Below are 14160 nucleotides of genomic sequence, written 5' to 3'. Positions count from 1 at the left end.
GCCACTCCTACACAGAAGGACATGAAATGCATCACAAAGATGAAGGTGAACAATCTCAACCTTTAGTGTGTCCCATTTGAGGCCTACAGCTGATTCAGCCTCCCTGTCTACAGTACCTTTAAATCATTCATCTTGTTCTTGGTTTTGTCTGGTTTTTGTCTGCATTTATAACCACTTCCCCCATTCTGTTTTGTTAAGAAAACATGATTTTTGTAGACACTGATGCTGTGTTTATTATATAAAAGTTGTTGAAAAAGGCTGGTTCTAGGAATAGAGTGCATTATGTAAAGTACCGCTGTGGGCCCCAACAAAGAGGGACAGGCCCCTTCTGTTGACTAGTGCACCCTGCCATATATTTTGACAACAAGAAAAAGGGCTTAATTGGGTTTCTAATTTGGTTTGGGGTTTTACTTTGTCAATGACATGTCTCATGAGTATATACCTGGACAAAAGACGTTTGGATTGAAGCGCATCTCAAAGATGATGTCATTGACTGAGCCCACTTCTTTACATGCAGCTCGTACTGCCTCTGTAGCGCTGGAGTCAGCTGCACAGATAAAAAAAATAGTATTATTATAATTAGTATTTTGAGATTGAGATTTGTTTATGTATTAAGGTAATGACTTGGATGGAGAGTTCTTCTTACAAGCTGTTGCACATTCTTCCAAACCTCCATTGTCTTCTAATTTGTCCTTTACAATCTGTGTGAACTGGTGGTGTCTATCAAAACAAGGGGGAAAAAAATAAAAAAAACATTGTGTTTAAAACATGTCTCATGGGAACAGAAGTACATTTGAAATATTTTACTCACTTGTACTGTATGAAAGCATGCACCAGCTCTGGCCTCAGTCTACAGAGACTGTGGGGGAAGCTCCTGGGTAGCCCCACGTCTGTGTGATAACCCTGCGGCCACCCTTCTTTTACACCATCGTCCTTCTCTTCATCCTCTTCACAGGTTTCATTCTTCTGCTCTTCTTCATTATTGACTGTCTGACCTTCTGTCTCTGCCTCTGGACAGAAGTTTGCATCTGCTGGGAAACTCCTGAACACATCCAGGATGTAAAACCTTCTGTCGGCTCCCACCAGTCCTTGTGCATCCACTGAGGTGAACAGTGGCACAGAGTGACCGCTGAGTGCCACAACAACATTTTTCTGTATACAAAGAGACTTGGCAGCTTGAGCCAGGAGTCCCAACAATTGTCTGCGACAGAGGGATTCCTGGGGTGCTGCATTTATGCCGTACAACAGACCTCTGTTAGGACAAATAAAATCAAGGAATGTGTCAGCACAAATCACCTCAATAAAAAAAACAGTCCAATAAAGTTGTTATGCCAGTCCAAAGCGGTACCTTGCAGCAGGGGAAGAGTCCTTGTCCTGCTCTGAGCCTTCCAAGCCCGGGGCCAGACCCTGTGCAGACAAGCGCACCCCTCTGTAGTCCACAATTGCTGTAGGGAGTGTATGGAGCCCCTCCAGGCCCTCTGAGTCACTGTAAACTTGTACTGTTTTAAGTTCCAGTCTCTGAGCTGCCCTGAAAGTAGAAGAATTTAAATATGAACAAAATATGACTTAAAGTGAAATAGAAATCTTTAGGACACAGATTATGAAAGCATTTCATACATAAGAATCTTTCTTCCCTTTAATCCAAACACAGCAGTGGCAACCGTAGACAGATGTAAGTGTACAGAACACACTGATTGACCAATCAGCTGTCTGAAGACTCAGATCAGTTGATTAAAGTCAGGTGTGCTGCTGCTGGGTTGGAACAAAACCTGCATCCACAGCGGTCCTATGTGGAACAGATTGCCAAACCCTGATGTAGATTCTAAATTCAGGTAAGGTCAATTATTTATACTGTATATCTTTACAAAACTTTTAAATGTGTGGTTTCTGTTTCAAAAAGTGTGTGGTTAGGGGTTTGTCACAGTTTTGATGGAGATGTAAAGACACACAGACTCTCCAGCACTCAGTGATACTGCACTAAGCAAGGGATAGCATTAGCTTAGCCCATCCTGCTGGTTCTGTCATGTGTCTCTTGTTCATGTTTTTGCATGTTTGGTAGAAAATAAGAAATTTGAGTTTTTGTCTCAACTTTTTTTATTTACCTCCTGCCTCTTTCTCCTCCAAATGTTTCATTTGCTGCCCCCTGGCTCATGAACAGACCTCCCCAAAGGAAGGCTGGTTCATCTGGGTTTCCATTGACTGGTTCCACAAAGCCATCAATAACGGCCTCTGCCCCCTGCATGACAGTCCTCACAAACCCACTGTTTACCTGAGCAAAAAAAATATTGTATGGACAATAGAAAGTGAGTGACAAAGAACAGGAACCAAGATGACAAATGTCCTGCCGTTGTTGCTCAGATCAGGATGACAGCTTTTATTGTTACTTCGAGCAGAGCTCTGTCTCTGAGCAGCCTCTCCTCCAGATTGCCCTGAGGAAGATCTCTGGCTGCTTGTAACTCCTCATTCCAGTCTGGAGTCTGAACATGAAAAAAACAAAACAAATGCACAACAGCATACATCATTTGATTAAGTTCCCCTGTCAACAGTAGACAGCCGCTACAATCAAACATAAGTTTATTTTATAGTGAACCTGTCGTGCTGTCTGCTCATCAACTTTCAGTCTGCTAAAGGTGTTTTTGTGTGTGCGGGAGGCACATGATGGCCCAAGCCAAGTCATCGTGTGGTATGGAGTTGGCATCACCTCCACTGTTGGCAACTGAGACCTGGGAGAGACAGTAAAACAAGAACATTAGTAGCATTTACTTTGATAATTAGTTAACAGGATTCAAATTTAAGTACAAAAAACAAGAATTTCTAGTAACTAAATAAAACTAAATGAATAATAGAATTGTACAACAAAATCCCTGTCACCATTTTTAATGTGGCACTGGAAGTGTATGGTGGTGTGCTTATTTTTTCTTCTAGTGGTTGGTTACTAAGAAAACGAAGAAACCCACGGGCGGAAGGGCTGGATAAACTCACAGACAGAGACTCATTATTGTAATAAAATATTGTGTCCTTAAACAAAAATATGAGATGAGAATGTCTTTGTAATGGTTTCAAATTTTATGCGTTATGTGTCTGTAAGCAAAAAAAAAATTTTTTTTTTAACTCCTATATACTAAAACTAACTAAATATTCATTGTGGCTATTCTGGCATGATGTGGTTCAGTTTATTCTTCTTTGATGCACTCTAGGGTAACAACCATTACCTGTTTTTAAGTGTAGAGAGGGTTTTTTTGAAAGCAGGACTGATGTGACAGAGCAGGTCAGTGAGACAATGAAACACCGTAGAAGACTGGACAGGACGAGGATCAAAGACGTCTTCTGTGGATCTGGGAAAACAGGAGAATATGAGAAAATATTCAAACAGTTTGTTAAGTTAGAAACTGTGTGTTGTCTGATCAAACCCCATGCTCTGACTCTCCTACCTGTTGAGGAAGAAACCTTTGGGACAAGATGTGATCTCACACCTCCGTCCTTCAGTGGTTACCACAGAGATGTACAGGAAGTCTCCCTGCAGCTTCCTGTGTCCTGGAGGAGGATTCCAGCAGCTGAGACACAGGTCTTTTAAGTAACTTGGGACCTGTTGACATCAAGGAGGAGGTTTCAGTAGGAAGTAGGATTGTGGAATAGACAGGCTTCCTCTGTGTCTTCTTTTAAATCACAACAGTCAAAAATAGTAGCACTTTCCAGAAAAATAATTCCTTTACCAGTACAACTCCACATGTAATTTAGAGCATGATGCTCTGGAATCAATTACCCTGGCAGGATTTTAATTTAAATAAATATTTAGAGCCTGTACCTCTGGCTGGGAGCTGGCTGGCAGCAGGGCCATGAGTGGTCTTTCAGTGGAACCAGGGAGAAGGTACTCTGGAGGTCCTCCGTCCTGGTGGTTGGACTCTGTTTTTGTGTTGCTCAGAGAATGTTTAAGGCTTTTTCCATTTGTCAAGTCTGCATCAGTGACAATAAGTAAAATAGGGACAAGTTAATGGTTTCAGTGGAAGTTTTCACTTTCACATTACAATTATTTTAATGTTCATACATCTTTATCAGTCTAGTCTAAAACCATCATGTATTCATCAGTCCATCAACTTGCTGTGCTACAGTGCTGCCAACTAACTATTGCTCACATATGGAGGATGTATCTTTTGTCATCTCACTTCTCCCCCCCTTCTCTCGTCACCTGAATAAAAGTAAACAGCATCACATGACTCTGTTGACAAATGGAGCAGCCGACAGTTGAAAGAATAAAAAGAATCATGTGAAACACTGACAGTGTGTCAAATACACTTCAAACTTTAGAGAACTTCTGAGTGATTAAAAAAGGTATCACTGAGCTACAGTCTGGCCCCTCAAATACCATTCTGCTTTTGATGCTGCCTTGCAGTGCATCAACTAATTTGTGTTTGTGTTTTGGTGTGTGTGTTTGTGTGTTTACCTGGTGTCAGCACATGTGTGAGTGTTTCCAAAAGGCTGGGTGACCGTCCTTCTCTGAGGGCATCCTGAGGTCCAGATGCTAGCAGCAGCTCCAGGACACGGGCCAGGTGGACTCTGGCAGAGCAGGCAGTGTATGGCTCTGAGACAAATAAACAACAAATAATGAAATTAGATTTTAAAAAAATGTTATTCCTTAACATGGAGTGTGAGGAAATTAGCATAAGCCTGTGACGGTATGTTCTTTAAGTACTGACAAGTTGATCTCATAAAGGGATAAGGCGAGAAACTGAGTAATTGCCTGTGGACACGTGTAACATCTACAATCATAAATTTCTACCCGTACACAAGTGTTTGGATGACTCAGCAGAGGTGAGTCACTTTTTTACTATGCCCTCAAAGACTTGTTAGCTGTTGTTGTAAGAAGGAATAAGATGATAATATCCATCCATCCATCCATCTGTTACCGGGTCGCAGGGGCAGCAGTCGCCACCCATATCACACTGCACTGCACCAACCCCCCCCCCCCGAAACTTCCTGCAGGTGGTGAGTGGTACCAACCGCCCTAATCGGGGTTCGATCTTGCCCAGGAGGTGAACCCTTGGTTCCACACCAATGACAGAGACATTGCCTCTGGGCCAAAGCACCACAAGATGATAATATAGATTAAACTATTCCTACAGAGATCCCAATCGTTTGAATAAACATTTGTGCACAATATACTTTGACTTAAATCATCATATTGTATAATAGGGTTTGCGTTTCTCTACCTTCCACAAGTCGAATGACTGCACCCTGTTTTAAGCCCTTGAGGGTTTGTAGTTCTGCGAGGGGATCCAGAATACTTCCCGCGAACGATAGAGACAGGCTGGAACGGGGGCACAGCTCATTCCTCGAAAGCAGGTTCATGAGAGTGTCTTGCACAAGCCAAAATCCATGTACCTACACCACACCAAAAAAAAAAAGAAAAAAAAGAAGCACATCTATAAACACACTTGTAAACTGTTTCAAGAAAATTCAGGAATCTACATAACAATGAAAGTCGCTGAAACACAAGAAACATGACAAACAACTAATGCTCTGCCAAGTTTCTGAATTTTTGTTCTTTTACCTGCAGCTCAAAAGGCTCGACTCCTGCTCCTTGAATCTTCACTGCAAATGATGTGTCGTTTTCTTGCTTTATTCCAACAACATTCCTTTCCCCAGTCCTGCTCATTATATCTATCCGAAGGGGAAATTAGAGGGATAAAAGTAAGTACCGTATTTTCCTCACTATAAGGCACACTTAAAAGCCTTTAATTTTCTCAAAAATCGACAGTGTGCTTTATAACCCGGTGCTCCTTATGTATTACTTCTGGTTGCGCTTATTGAGCTCGAACCGATTTTATAAAGCCAAACCACACAGTGCATCACACATGATGGCACACAACTGAAACACACTGGGAGCCAACCATGACATTTAACTCTGTTATCACAATTAGAAGATGCTCAACAACAATTGTTACAGTATGGTTGTGTAACCCAAATCCGTGCAAAATCGCGTCGTGCCTCCCAACACCCGGAGACTTTGGAGAGTTGTGTTTTTGAATTGTTGATGTATGGTGCGATGCAGGAAGACTCAGACGCATGGCTGTCGATTTTTTCGTGGTCAAAAACTCTTTTTATTTCTCTTTTTATTTTTTGTCAATGCAGGCAAAACACACACTCTCTCTACAAAACAACATATGCACTTCCGCACGGAACAGCGTCAAAACAACAATACGGTGACCATCTAGAACAAAAATAGTGACAACCGCCTGACTCTGGAGGGGCGAACAACAACAACAACAACAACAGTGTCCTTCAATGTCCTACTTAGGTCACTACCCTTTTCCACAAATCTCCGTCCCTATTGATTTGCAACTCCATGCGCGCCCATCTCACCGGTATTGTCAAAACCCAAGTGAAGCAAACTAATTCGGGGCCTGCCATCATTCCGGGTGGATTGACCACAGAATTCCAACCGCTAAATATTGGTGTTAACAGGGCGTTTAAAGTTAAATTGTGAACTGCGTGGGAGCATTAGATGACAGAAGGCGAACACGCATTCACCAAGACAGAGGCAATGCCGGGCGAGTTACACCACTATCTGCCAATGGATCGTAGATGCCTGGGCTAAGGTATCAGTCTCAAATGTTTCATGAAGGCCGGAATCATCACTGAACAACTAATGACTGACTCGGATAATGACGAGAGGGATCCAGACATGCTTGATTGTTCCACTTAATTGTTTTGCTGACTGTTTTGTTTCGCTTAATGCGCCTTATAATCCGGTGCGCCTTTTGTATGAAAATAGACCCGTTCATTGATATTGCGCCTTATAATGCGGTGGGCCTTATGGTCTGAAAAATACGGTAGGCATAATCTCATGTTCCCAAAAATAGCTGCTTTTCTTGTCTTTCCTGCAGGAGAAGCTCTTTGTTACAGTGCAAAGAGCTAACGCTCTCATAGAAAACCTATACAAACTGTGAACTAATAATCAAGACTTATCAGACTAAGATCTGTCACTCATCTAATTAGAAATTGTATGTCCTTGTGTGAGAGAAAGAGCCTGAGGCTAAAAGGGAGTTCATGTAGAAGAAACAGAAAGTGGGGTGTGTCCCTCTTGTCTTTTTGAACAGACTTTGCAGGAACAGCAGAAGAGCAGGACCCAACGTGTTCCTCAGCCTGCAGTGTGACCAAACCTGTTGAATTTGCCCATTGGCCCCTATGTCATTTTAGGGTGAAGGGACAACCACACCCAGCACTGGTATGTTTAGACAACAAAATTCTACAGCGCAGAAACTAACTGAACGTACGACTCGGCAGGTGGGTGTATCAGCAGCTCCTGGCATGAGTGGAAGGATGCATACATGCATGCACCACATGAACATAGGAAAATTCATTTTGCACTGGTCTTTTGGGGGTTATAGTTCATTCTCCAGTAAATCCCCTGCTCTTGCTGTCAATCCAGGACCACTTTACCACAGGAAAACACCCAGAAAGTGCCTTCTTTGTTTCTGATTGGCTGAACTTGGGCCCCTTCTCCAAGCTTGGAGTACTTTTTTACTCCTGCCAATCATTTTTGGCACTGATTTCTGAAGTTGGCATGTGCAGAAGGATCAGACAGAATTCCTTTTCAAAGCAGAATACAGTTGCCGTTTTATCATCAGGGAGCCTGGTGCATTCAGATTAGTTGTGTGAATCAAGAGTGAATCACTACACTGTACCCAGTGATTAACATCAGGTTGGTTTCTTAAACGTTTCACCACAGTAATCCAAATAGGTCTTAATAGAGGGAGGTAAATGATAAAAGACAGTTGGAAGAATAAACCATTAGGAGACCTGTATTGTGAGACAATCTGAAGCAGCTATAAAAGACAACGTGGCCAGGTTGAATGTACATGATTTCTTTCATCAAGTTTTTAATAATACCTAATATAATAATTAATAATAATTTTGATTGTAGCACAGACTGTAAGAAAATGAACCGTCCATAAAAGTATAAAGTGCTGAGCAGATTCAGTGGAGAGGTTAAAAATGTGGCGTGACAGAGCAGCAGAAGCCAAGCTCAGAGCAGCAGTACTGTGCTAAATATCCCACCCTCCTCACATTCTCCAGTGAGGGGGGCACCAGATGTAAAAGGAAGGAAGAGAAAAGTGCAGAGGGGAGAGGGAGTAAGAGGAGCTTTCTTACCACTTTTGGCCTGATTCCTTCCTCCGCCTCTCCTCATTTTGTCCTTCATGGCTGCAAGCTGTACTTGTTAACTTTTCCACTTCTGTCTTCTGTAGGTTTGTCTTCCCTTCTTAGTAATTCTCACTTCAAAGTTTACACAAGAAAAGTGTGAGACAGGGTAAACAGGAACCAGCAGCTGGATTGTTTGTGATCCCAGCAGAGTGAAAGTGAAGTGACTATGCCTGTTCAGGATTAGAACTCCTGCCCCTCTACACAAGGCAAACTCACCTTATCTGCTCTCCCTGCGTAAAAAAACACACCCTCTTATTGCTCCACACAGTCTCATTACTCTCTGCATGTCTCTCACACTTTGTTGGACTGGGTGTGTCTCAAGTGTAACTTGTAGCACTACTTATTCTTTTTTCCCTGACATGTTTTGCTCCTCCTCCCCCTTGTCTCCCGCCCTCCCCCACTCCATAAAGCCATGGAGGAAAGTTAAAAATTAAGCAAGCAGACTGTGTTTTGGTGGTGGTCTGACCAAAGTTAAACAATTGCCCCTTGTCTAGAACTTGTGCTTCTAAAAGTGCTTTTATAGATCAATTGAATAACAGAATAAAGAAACAGAATTATTTAAAAAAACTGAAAATGTTAAAATTAAACTCATAGTAGAGATTATAGGACTCTATCTATCTTGATCTTTAGTAAATAAATATCCAAAATGATTACACAATAATCTTAGGTAGTATCCAGAAAAGTGTGTACGCATACCTTTCAATACCAATAAGGACCTTTTCTCCTTTTATAAACACAAAATGTTGCTATAAACACTGATGTCTCCTTCATGGGTGTAGATTTTAGAATAAACACTTGGGACATGTCCCACCTAAGTTAGTGTTGATGAACTACTTACAAAATACTTTTGTTCACACCTAATGCTAATATCCATCCATCCATCCATTTTCATCTGCTTATCCGTTACCAGATCGCAGGGGCAGCAGTCGCCACCCAAATCACATTGCACCGCACCAACCCCCCAAACCTTCCTGCAGGTGGTGAGTCCTCTGGAAGGTACCAACTGCCCTAACTGGAATTCGAACTTGCCCAGGAGGTGAATGCGGGGGTTCCACACCAATGACAGAGACATTGCCTCTGGGCCAATGCGCCACCCTAATGCTAATAGATTTTCCATTTTGCATATTTGGGTGTAAAAAGTTATCATGTCAAACTGCAATAGTCTCGATGTATGCTATGTTTTCTTAAACTAATGAACTTTAAACTAAAGATGTGCCTGAGCATGTGTCAGGAAACTTTCTCTGTTAGATAGGACTGTAAAACTGCTGTTAGTTCATACATCAGTTTCCTAACACACAAAAAAATTCAAATAAAGATTGAACAATGGTTACATTCAGAACTGCACTGAGGAACTCCTCAGTACTCAAAGCTTAAATACAGTTTTTTTACATACACATCAATGGTCAGCACCTTAACCCTTTACAGCCATGTGGTGTTCACGCGCAACTTCTGAGCACTGATTGGCAAAGGCTGCTCCAAACAAAGACTCTCCACCAATAGAAAACATGAACATGTGTTGAGCTATTCTGCTCAGTAACTCAGGTTAGATCAAAGAAATGCCCCTTGGATTCTTTTCCTTTTTGATGTTCTGTTTGAAACTGGTTCAGGCTGGTTCTGTGACCTGTCTCTATCTCCAAGTGGAACAGTCAGTGCCATCCGTACCATACACCATCCTGTTATGTAAACCATCAGCATGTACACCTTTCTTCAGTACTTCTCCTTTTAGTACAGCATTTAAAAACAAACAGTATTAATTGATATGGAAACTTAATACAATGAATATATTGTAAAGATTGAATAAATATATTTACAATATCTTAACACCATGCACTTTCACCAATTCAAACAGCACATCTCTGCTCAGGATTATGGAAATATAACTTGAAGACCACGTGACTTGACACGAAATTAAGTCATTAGACAAGGACTTACTTATCACTCTATTTTCTTCTGTGGGAAATTAACTCAATCAAAAGCATTTGGGTGACTTGGATTCAAATTAGTCTCTAACTTGAAAAATGTCCCAGAATTAATTGTTTGTTTTTATTAAAGATCGTGACAATATTCAGTAATGAAGAGAACATTCATGAAGGTGTTGGCAGCTATTAAACTAATAAACACTGGATCTTTTTTGTTTTTTATTGCTAAGATCTAATGATAAAACTAAATAATAATGATAATACAAAATAGAGATTTAATGGAAAGAAAGATACACATCTAGATACTCATCAAGAAGCACATGTCACATTCTTGTAATCGTGTTGCATTGTTAACATCTTTATTTACACAGATGCGCATAGATGCGAAGGGCACGCTGACCAATTTGCGACTGCATGTCAATCAATCAGGGTAGAAGTAAGATGTGGGTGAAAAGGGTGTGTATGTGTCTTGTGATGGGATTGTCCTCTGATTGTTGTGAGGCCTACATCCAGTAGGTTCACATTTCTCACATGCCTGGGTATACTGCTGTCCAAACTAAGTACTGAAGTTTATAGGTTAGGCCGAGCAGGTGTTGGCCACAAAGTTATTACCAAATACTGATGTTTAAAACTTAACAATTAAGATAAGGTTGTCTGCTATAAGTTTCCCCTCTGCGTATAAACTTTTGCCTCGTCATAATTATTTTCAATAAATACACACAATATATTTCTTTAGAGTGCATCTTTACAATATTGTTATGATTGTTGTTATCACTGAAATATTACATACACATAGGTTAGGTTGTGAAGCTAATACCGTTAGATTGTTTGAGTTATTGTTTAGCATTTTTATGTGTTGGTTTATTTATCGTGTTAATATCCTGTGCTGATAGCTTTATAACTTAGTCAAATGGATATGTATTGTCTTTTTTTTTGGCAGCAGCTTATAGAACAAGGTAATGACGTAACAAGACTGGTGAAGTTGTGGAGTGTCATGTTGCGTTCCAGTGCTCCTCGTTATATACGCCATTTATAATACAAAGTTTATTTCATTTGCATTTATCCAGGGATTTTTTTAGTTAGATTGTGCCAATGCAACCGTTCATCACCCTGTGTCGCAATGGAGTCTAAGTAGAAAATTTACGATATTTACTAAACATTTATCTAGTCAAACTTATATGTTGATGCTAACGGATACCGTCCTTACTTCCATTTCGCGAGAAGCCTGTATATCGGGCATGACAAATGAAACCAGTGTTTAATGGTAGCCTCTTCTATTTGATGTGAGTGTAGCTTATTTTTTGTTTACGTAAGTTATGCAGTAATCGTTTTCCCTACGACACTCTATTGTGACATTTGACAGGAGGCTGTCCTTGTGGCTAACACGAAGTTAGCTACAGTGCAAGCTAAAAACAAACAAACAACGAAGACAAATGCTCGTTATAAACATCACAATGGATGTGATGGTACAGGTGAGTGTAAGTTAAAGAGCAGCTGTTGATTTTGTTGTTACAAACAGTTAGAAACACGTGTCAATAGAAGAGTAAACAACCGCTTCTGTCAGCCTTCTTCCATCAGAGCTAACTCATCCAACCACCTTTAGCCTCTGGCTCTTTTCACGTTTACTGTGTCCTAACAAATAAATACTGTAAACAGGTTGCTTGTATGAATGTCAAGAATGTCATTGTTTTTCAGCAGAAACTTACATTATATGTCTGTGTGGTGACCTTTTTGAGACTGAGTTTTACTGAATGGAGTGTACATTTTCACTGACTAACGCTTGTCGCTGCAATTCAGAAAAAAAAGATTAAAAGAGATGCAAGTTTGCCAAAGGGTCACAGCTCCACTTTCCTTTACACATCTAAATCATTTGTGAACCAAGGAGACAAATTGTAAGTGAAAATTCGCCAATGTCATGAAGTCACAATTTTCTCTATTTTATGATTCCCCTTTTAACGTACCCTAAGACACTGTGTTGCACAAGAGTGTGAAAATGTAGCGGTCTATGGCTGGTTTATTTTCAACAGGCAGTCCTGGGAATACTGACATCCTTTTATTGTGTAGTGTTTACTGCTCATGAACATTTATCACCACAGTCGTGATTGCATTGTGATGACCTTGCAGATCAGCTGTTTGCTTTCATCCAGGTCAGAGCTGAAGGATCAGATCTGGGCTAATGTCATCCAGTCCCAGTGAGGAGGGGAGTCTGTCTCAGGCTGCCCGGGTGTTAAGATATTGTAAATACATTTATTCAATCTTTACAATATATTAATTATGTTAAAGTTTCCATATCAATTTATACTGTTTGTTTTTCAATGCTGTACTAAAAGTACTGAAGAAAGATGTGCATGCTGATGGTTTACATAACAGGATGGTGTATGGTACGGATGGCACTGACTGTTACGCTTGGAGATAGAGACAGGTCACAGAACCGGCCTGAACCAGTTTCTCTGCCCAAACAATGAGGAAAACAGAACATCAAAAAGGAAAAGAATCCAAAGTGTATTTCTTTGATCTAACCTGAGTTACTGAGCAGAATAGCTCAGCACATGTACATGTTTTCTATTGGTGGAGAATCTTTGTTTGAAGCAGTTTTTGCCAATCAGCGCTCAGAAGTGGTACGTGAACACCACATGGCTGTAAAGGGTTAAGCTACTGACCATTGATGTGTATGTGAAAAAACTGTATTTAAGCTCTGAGCACTGAGGAGTTCCTCAGTGCAGTTCTGAATGTAATCATTGTTATGCACTCCTTGCTGCAAGTAAAACTTTAAGATCTCGTATTTGATTCTTTATGTGATCAGATCTTTATTTGATCTTTATTTGAATTCTTTGTGTGTTAGGAAACTGGGGTATGAACTAACAGCATTTTTTACAGTCCTATCAAACAGAAAAAGTTTCCTGACACCGGGACATCAACAACATCGTGGACAACCGTACTGAGTCTGCAGAGAAACTACCTGAGAATCAGGTAAAGTCGAATGTTATTTTTGTGTGTGTGTGTGTGTGGATAAGACATTCTGTTTAAATAAAATATTTGTGTTGTTTCCAATCAGAAGACAGATTTTGTGCAGCTCTGGCTGTAAAAAAAAAAAAGTTTATTTACTTTTTACAGTTATTCCAGGGAGCACAGATTTTCTACGTGAACAAACTCAAAAAGGCTTAACTACACATACCTACAGGTCATATCTTTTTAAAACATGTAAGTAATATAACAAATAATAATTTTAACATTTCTGTAGTTTATGTTTGAGCTTTGTCCTCTGTAAGTAATTTTGTTACTAAGGAGCACATAACATTGTATGTTTAGTTGTTACTGTAACTGCTACAAATACTTAATCTAATGATTGAGAGACATGATCATAATTGTCAAAATCCATCTTATGACAGATGTCAGATTATTTAATAATAGTTTTGAATGTGTGTATGTTTAAATTGTCAGTTCTTTCTGTATGTTGGCCAGAGTTGATCAGTTTGTCCATTAACTGAGAGACATACAGTGGCTTGAAAAAGTATTCATACCCCTTGAACTTTCCCACATTTTCTCACGTTCCGACCACAAACATAAATATATTTTATTGGCATTTTAGATAAAAGATCAACATAAAGCGACACACAATTGTGAAGTAGAAGGAAAATTATACATGACTTTAAATTGTTTTTAGAAATAAAAAACTGAAAAATGTGGCGTGCAAAAGTATTCAGCCCCCTTTTCTCTGAGTGCAACCAGTTGCCTTCAGAGGTTGCCTGATGATTGCTGAATGATCAGCTGTTGACCTACTGATTAAATAGAGTCCACCTGTGTGTAATCTAACCTTAGTATAAATACACCTGTTCTGTGACAGCCTCAGACGTTTGCTAAGAGGACACTGGTCAGTGAACAGCATCATGAAGTCAAAGGAACACACCAAACAGGTCAGGGATAAAGTTGTGGAGAAGTTTAAAGCAGGGTTAGGTTATAAAAAGATTTCCCAAGCTTTGAACATCTCACGAAGCACTGTTCAATCCATCATCAAGAAATGGAAAGAGTATGGCACAAC

General features: G+C 40.2%; 1 protein-coding gene and 1 pseudogene across 1 annotated transcript in view; one reads left to right on the top strand and one right to left on the bottom strand.

Annotated features, from left to right (window-relative positions):
* The window catches only part of LOC103397104 (clustered mitochondria protein homolog), a 15539-nt gene extending 6977 nt beyond the window's left edge, over positions 1 to 8562 (bottom strand). The window contains exons 1-14 of the mRNA XM_025052829.1: positions 8419 to 8562; positions 8152 to 8274; positions 5549 to 5658; positions 5208 to 5379; positions 4442 to 4579; positions 3806 to 3954; positions 3432 to 3586; positions 3213 to 3335; positions 2591 to 2723; positions 2385 to 2477; positions 2103 to 2269; positions 1349 to 1528; positions 812 to 1252; positions 647 to 720 (exon numbers count right to left, since the gene is read on the bottom strand). Of these exons, the coding sequence (XP_024908597.1) occupies positions 647 to 720; positions 812 to 1252; positions 1349 to 1528; positions 2103 to 2269; positions 2385 to 2477; positions 2591 to 2723; positions 3213 to 3335; positions 3432 to 3586; positions 3806 to 3954; positions 4442 to 4579; positions 5208 to 5379; positions 5549 to 5658; positions 8152 to 8200 (1984 nt within the window). The 5' untranslated portion in view covers positions 8201 to 8274; positions 8419 to 8562. The remainder of the gene's footprint in view (positions 1 to 646; positions 721 to 811; positions 1253 to 1348; positions 1529 to 2102; positions 2270 to 2384; positions 2478 to 2590; positions 2724 to 3212; positions 3336 to 3431; positions 3587 to 3805; positions 3955 to 4441; positions 4580 to 5207; positions 5380 to 5548; positions 5659 to 8151; positions 8275 to 8418) is intronic.
* A 2316-nt stretch (positions 8563 to 10878) lies between these two features.
* Positions 10879 to 14160, top strand: part of LOC103397109 (phospholipase DDHD2-like) — an 8406-nt pseudogene continuing 5124 nt past the window's right edge.

The sequence above is a fragment of the Cynoglossus semilaevis genome, chromosome W, assembly GCF_000523025.1.
Source record: "Cynoglossus semilaevis isolate Cse_v1.0 chromosome W, Cse_v1.0, whole genome shotgun sequence".
In the NCBI taxonomy this organism is placed as follows: Eukaryota; Metazoa; Chordata; class Actinopteri; order Pleuronectiformes; family Cynoglossidae; genus Cynoglossus; species Cynoglossus semilaevis.
This window is presented reverse-complemented; position numbering and strand designations above follow the sequence as displayed.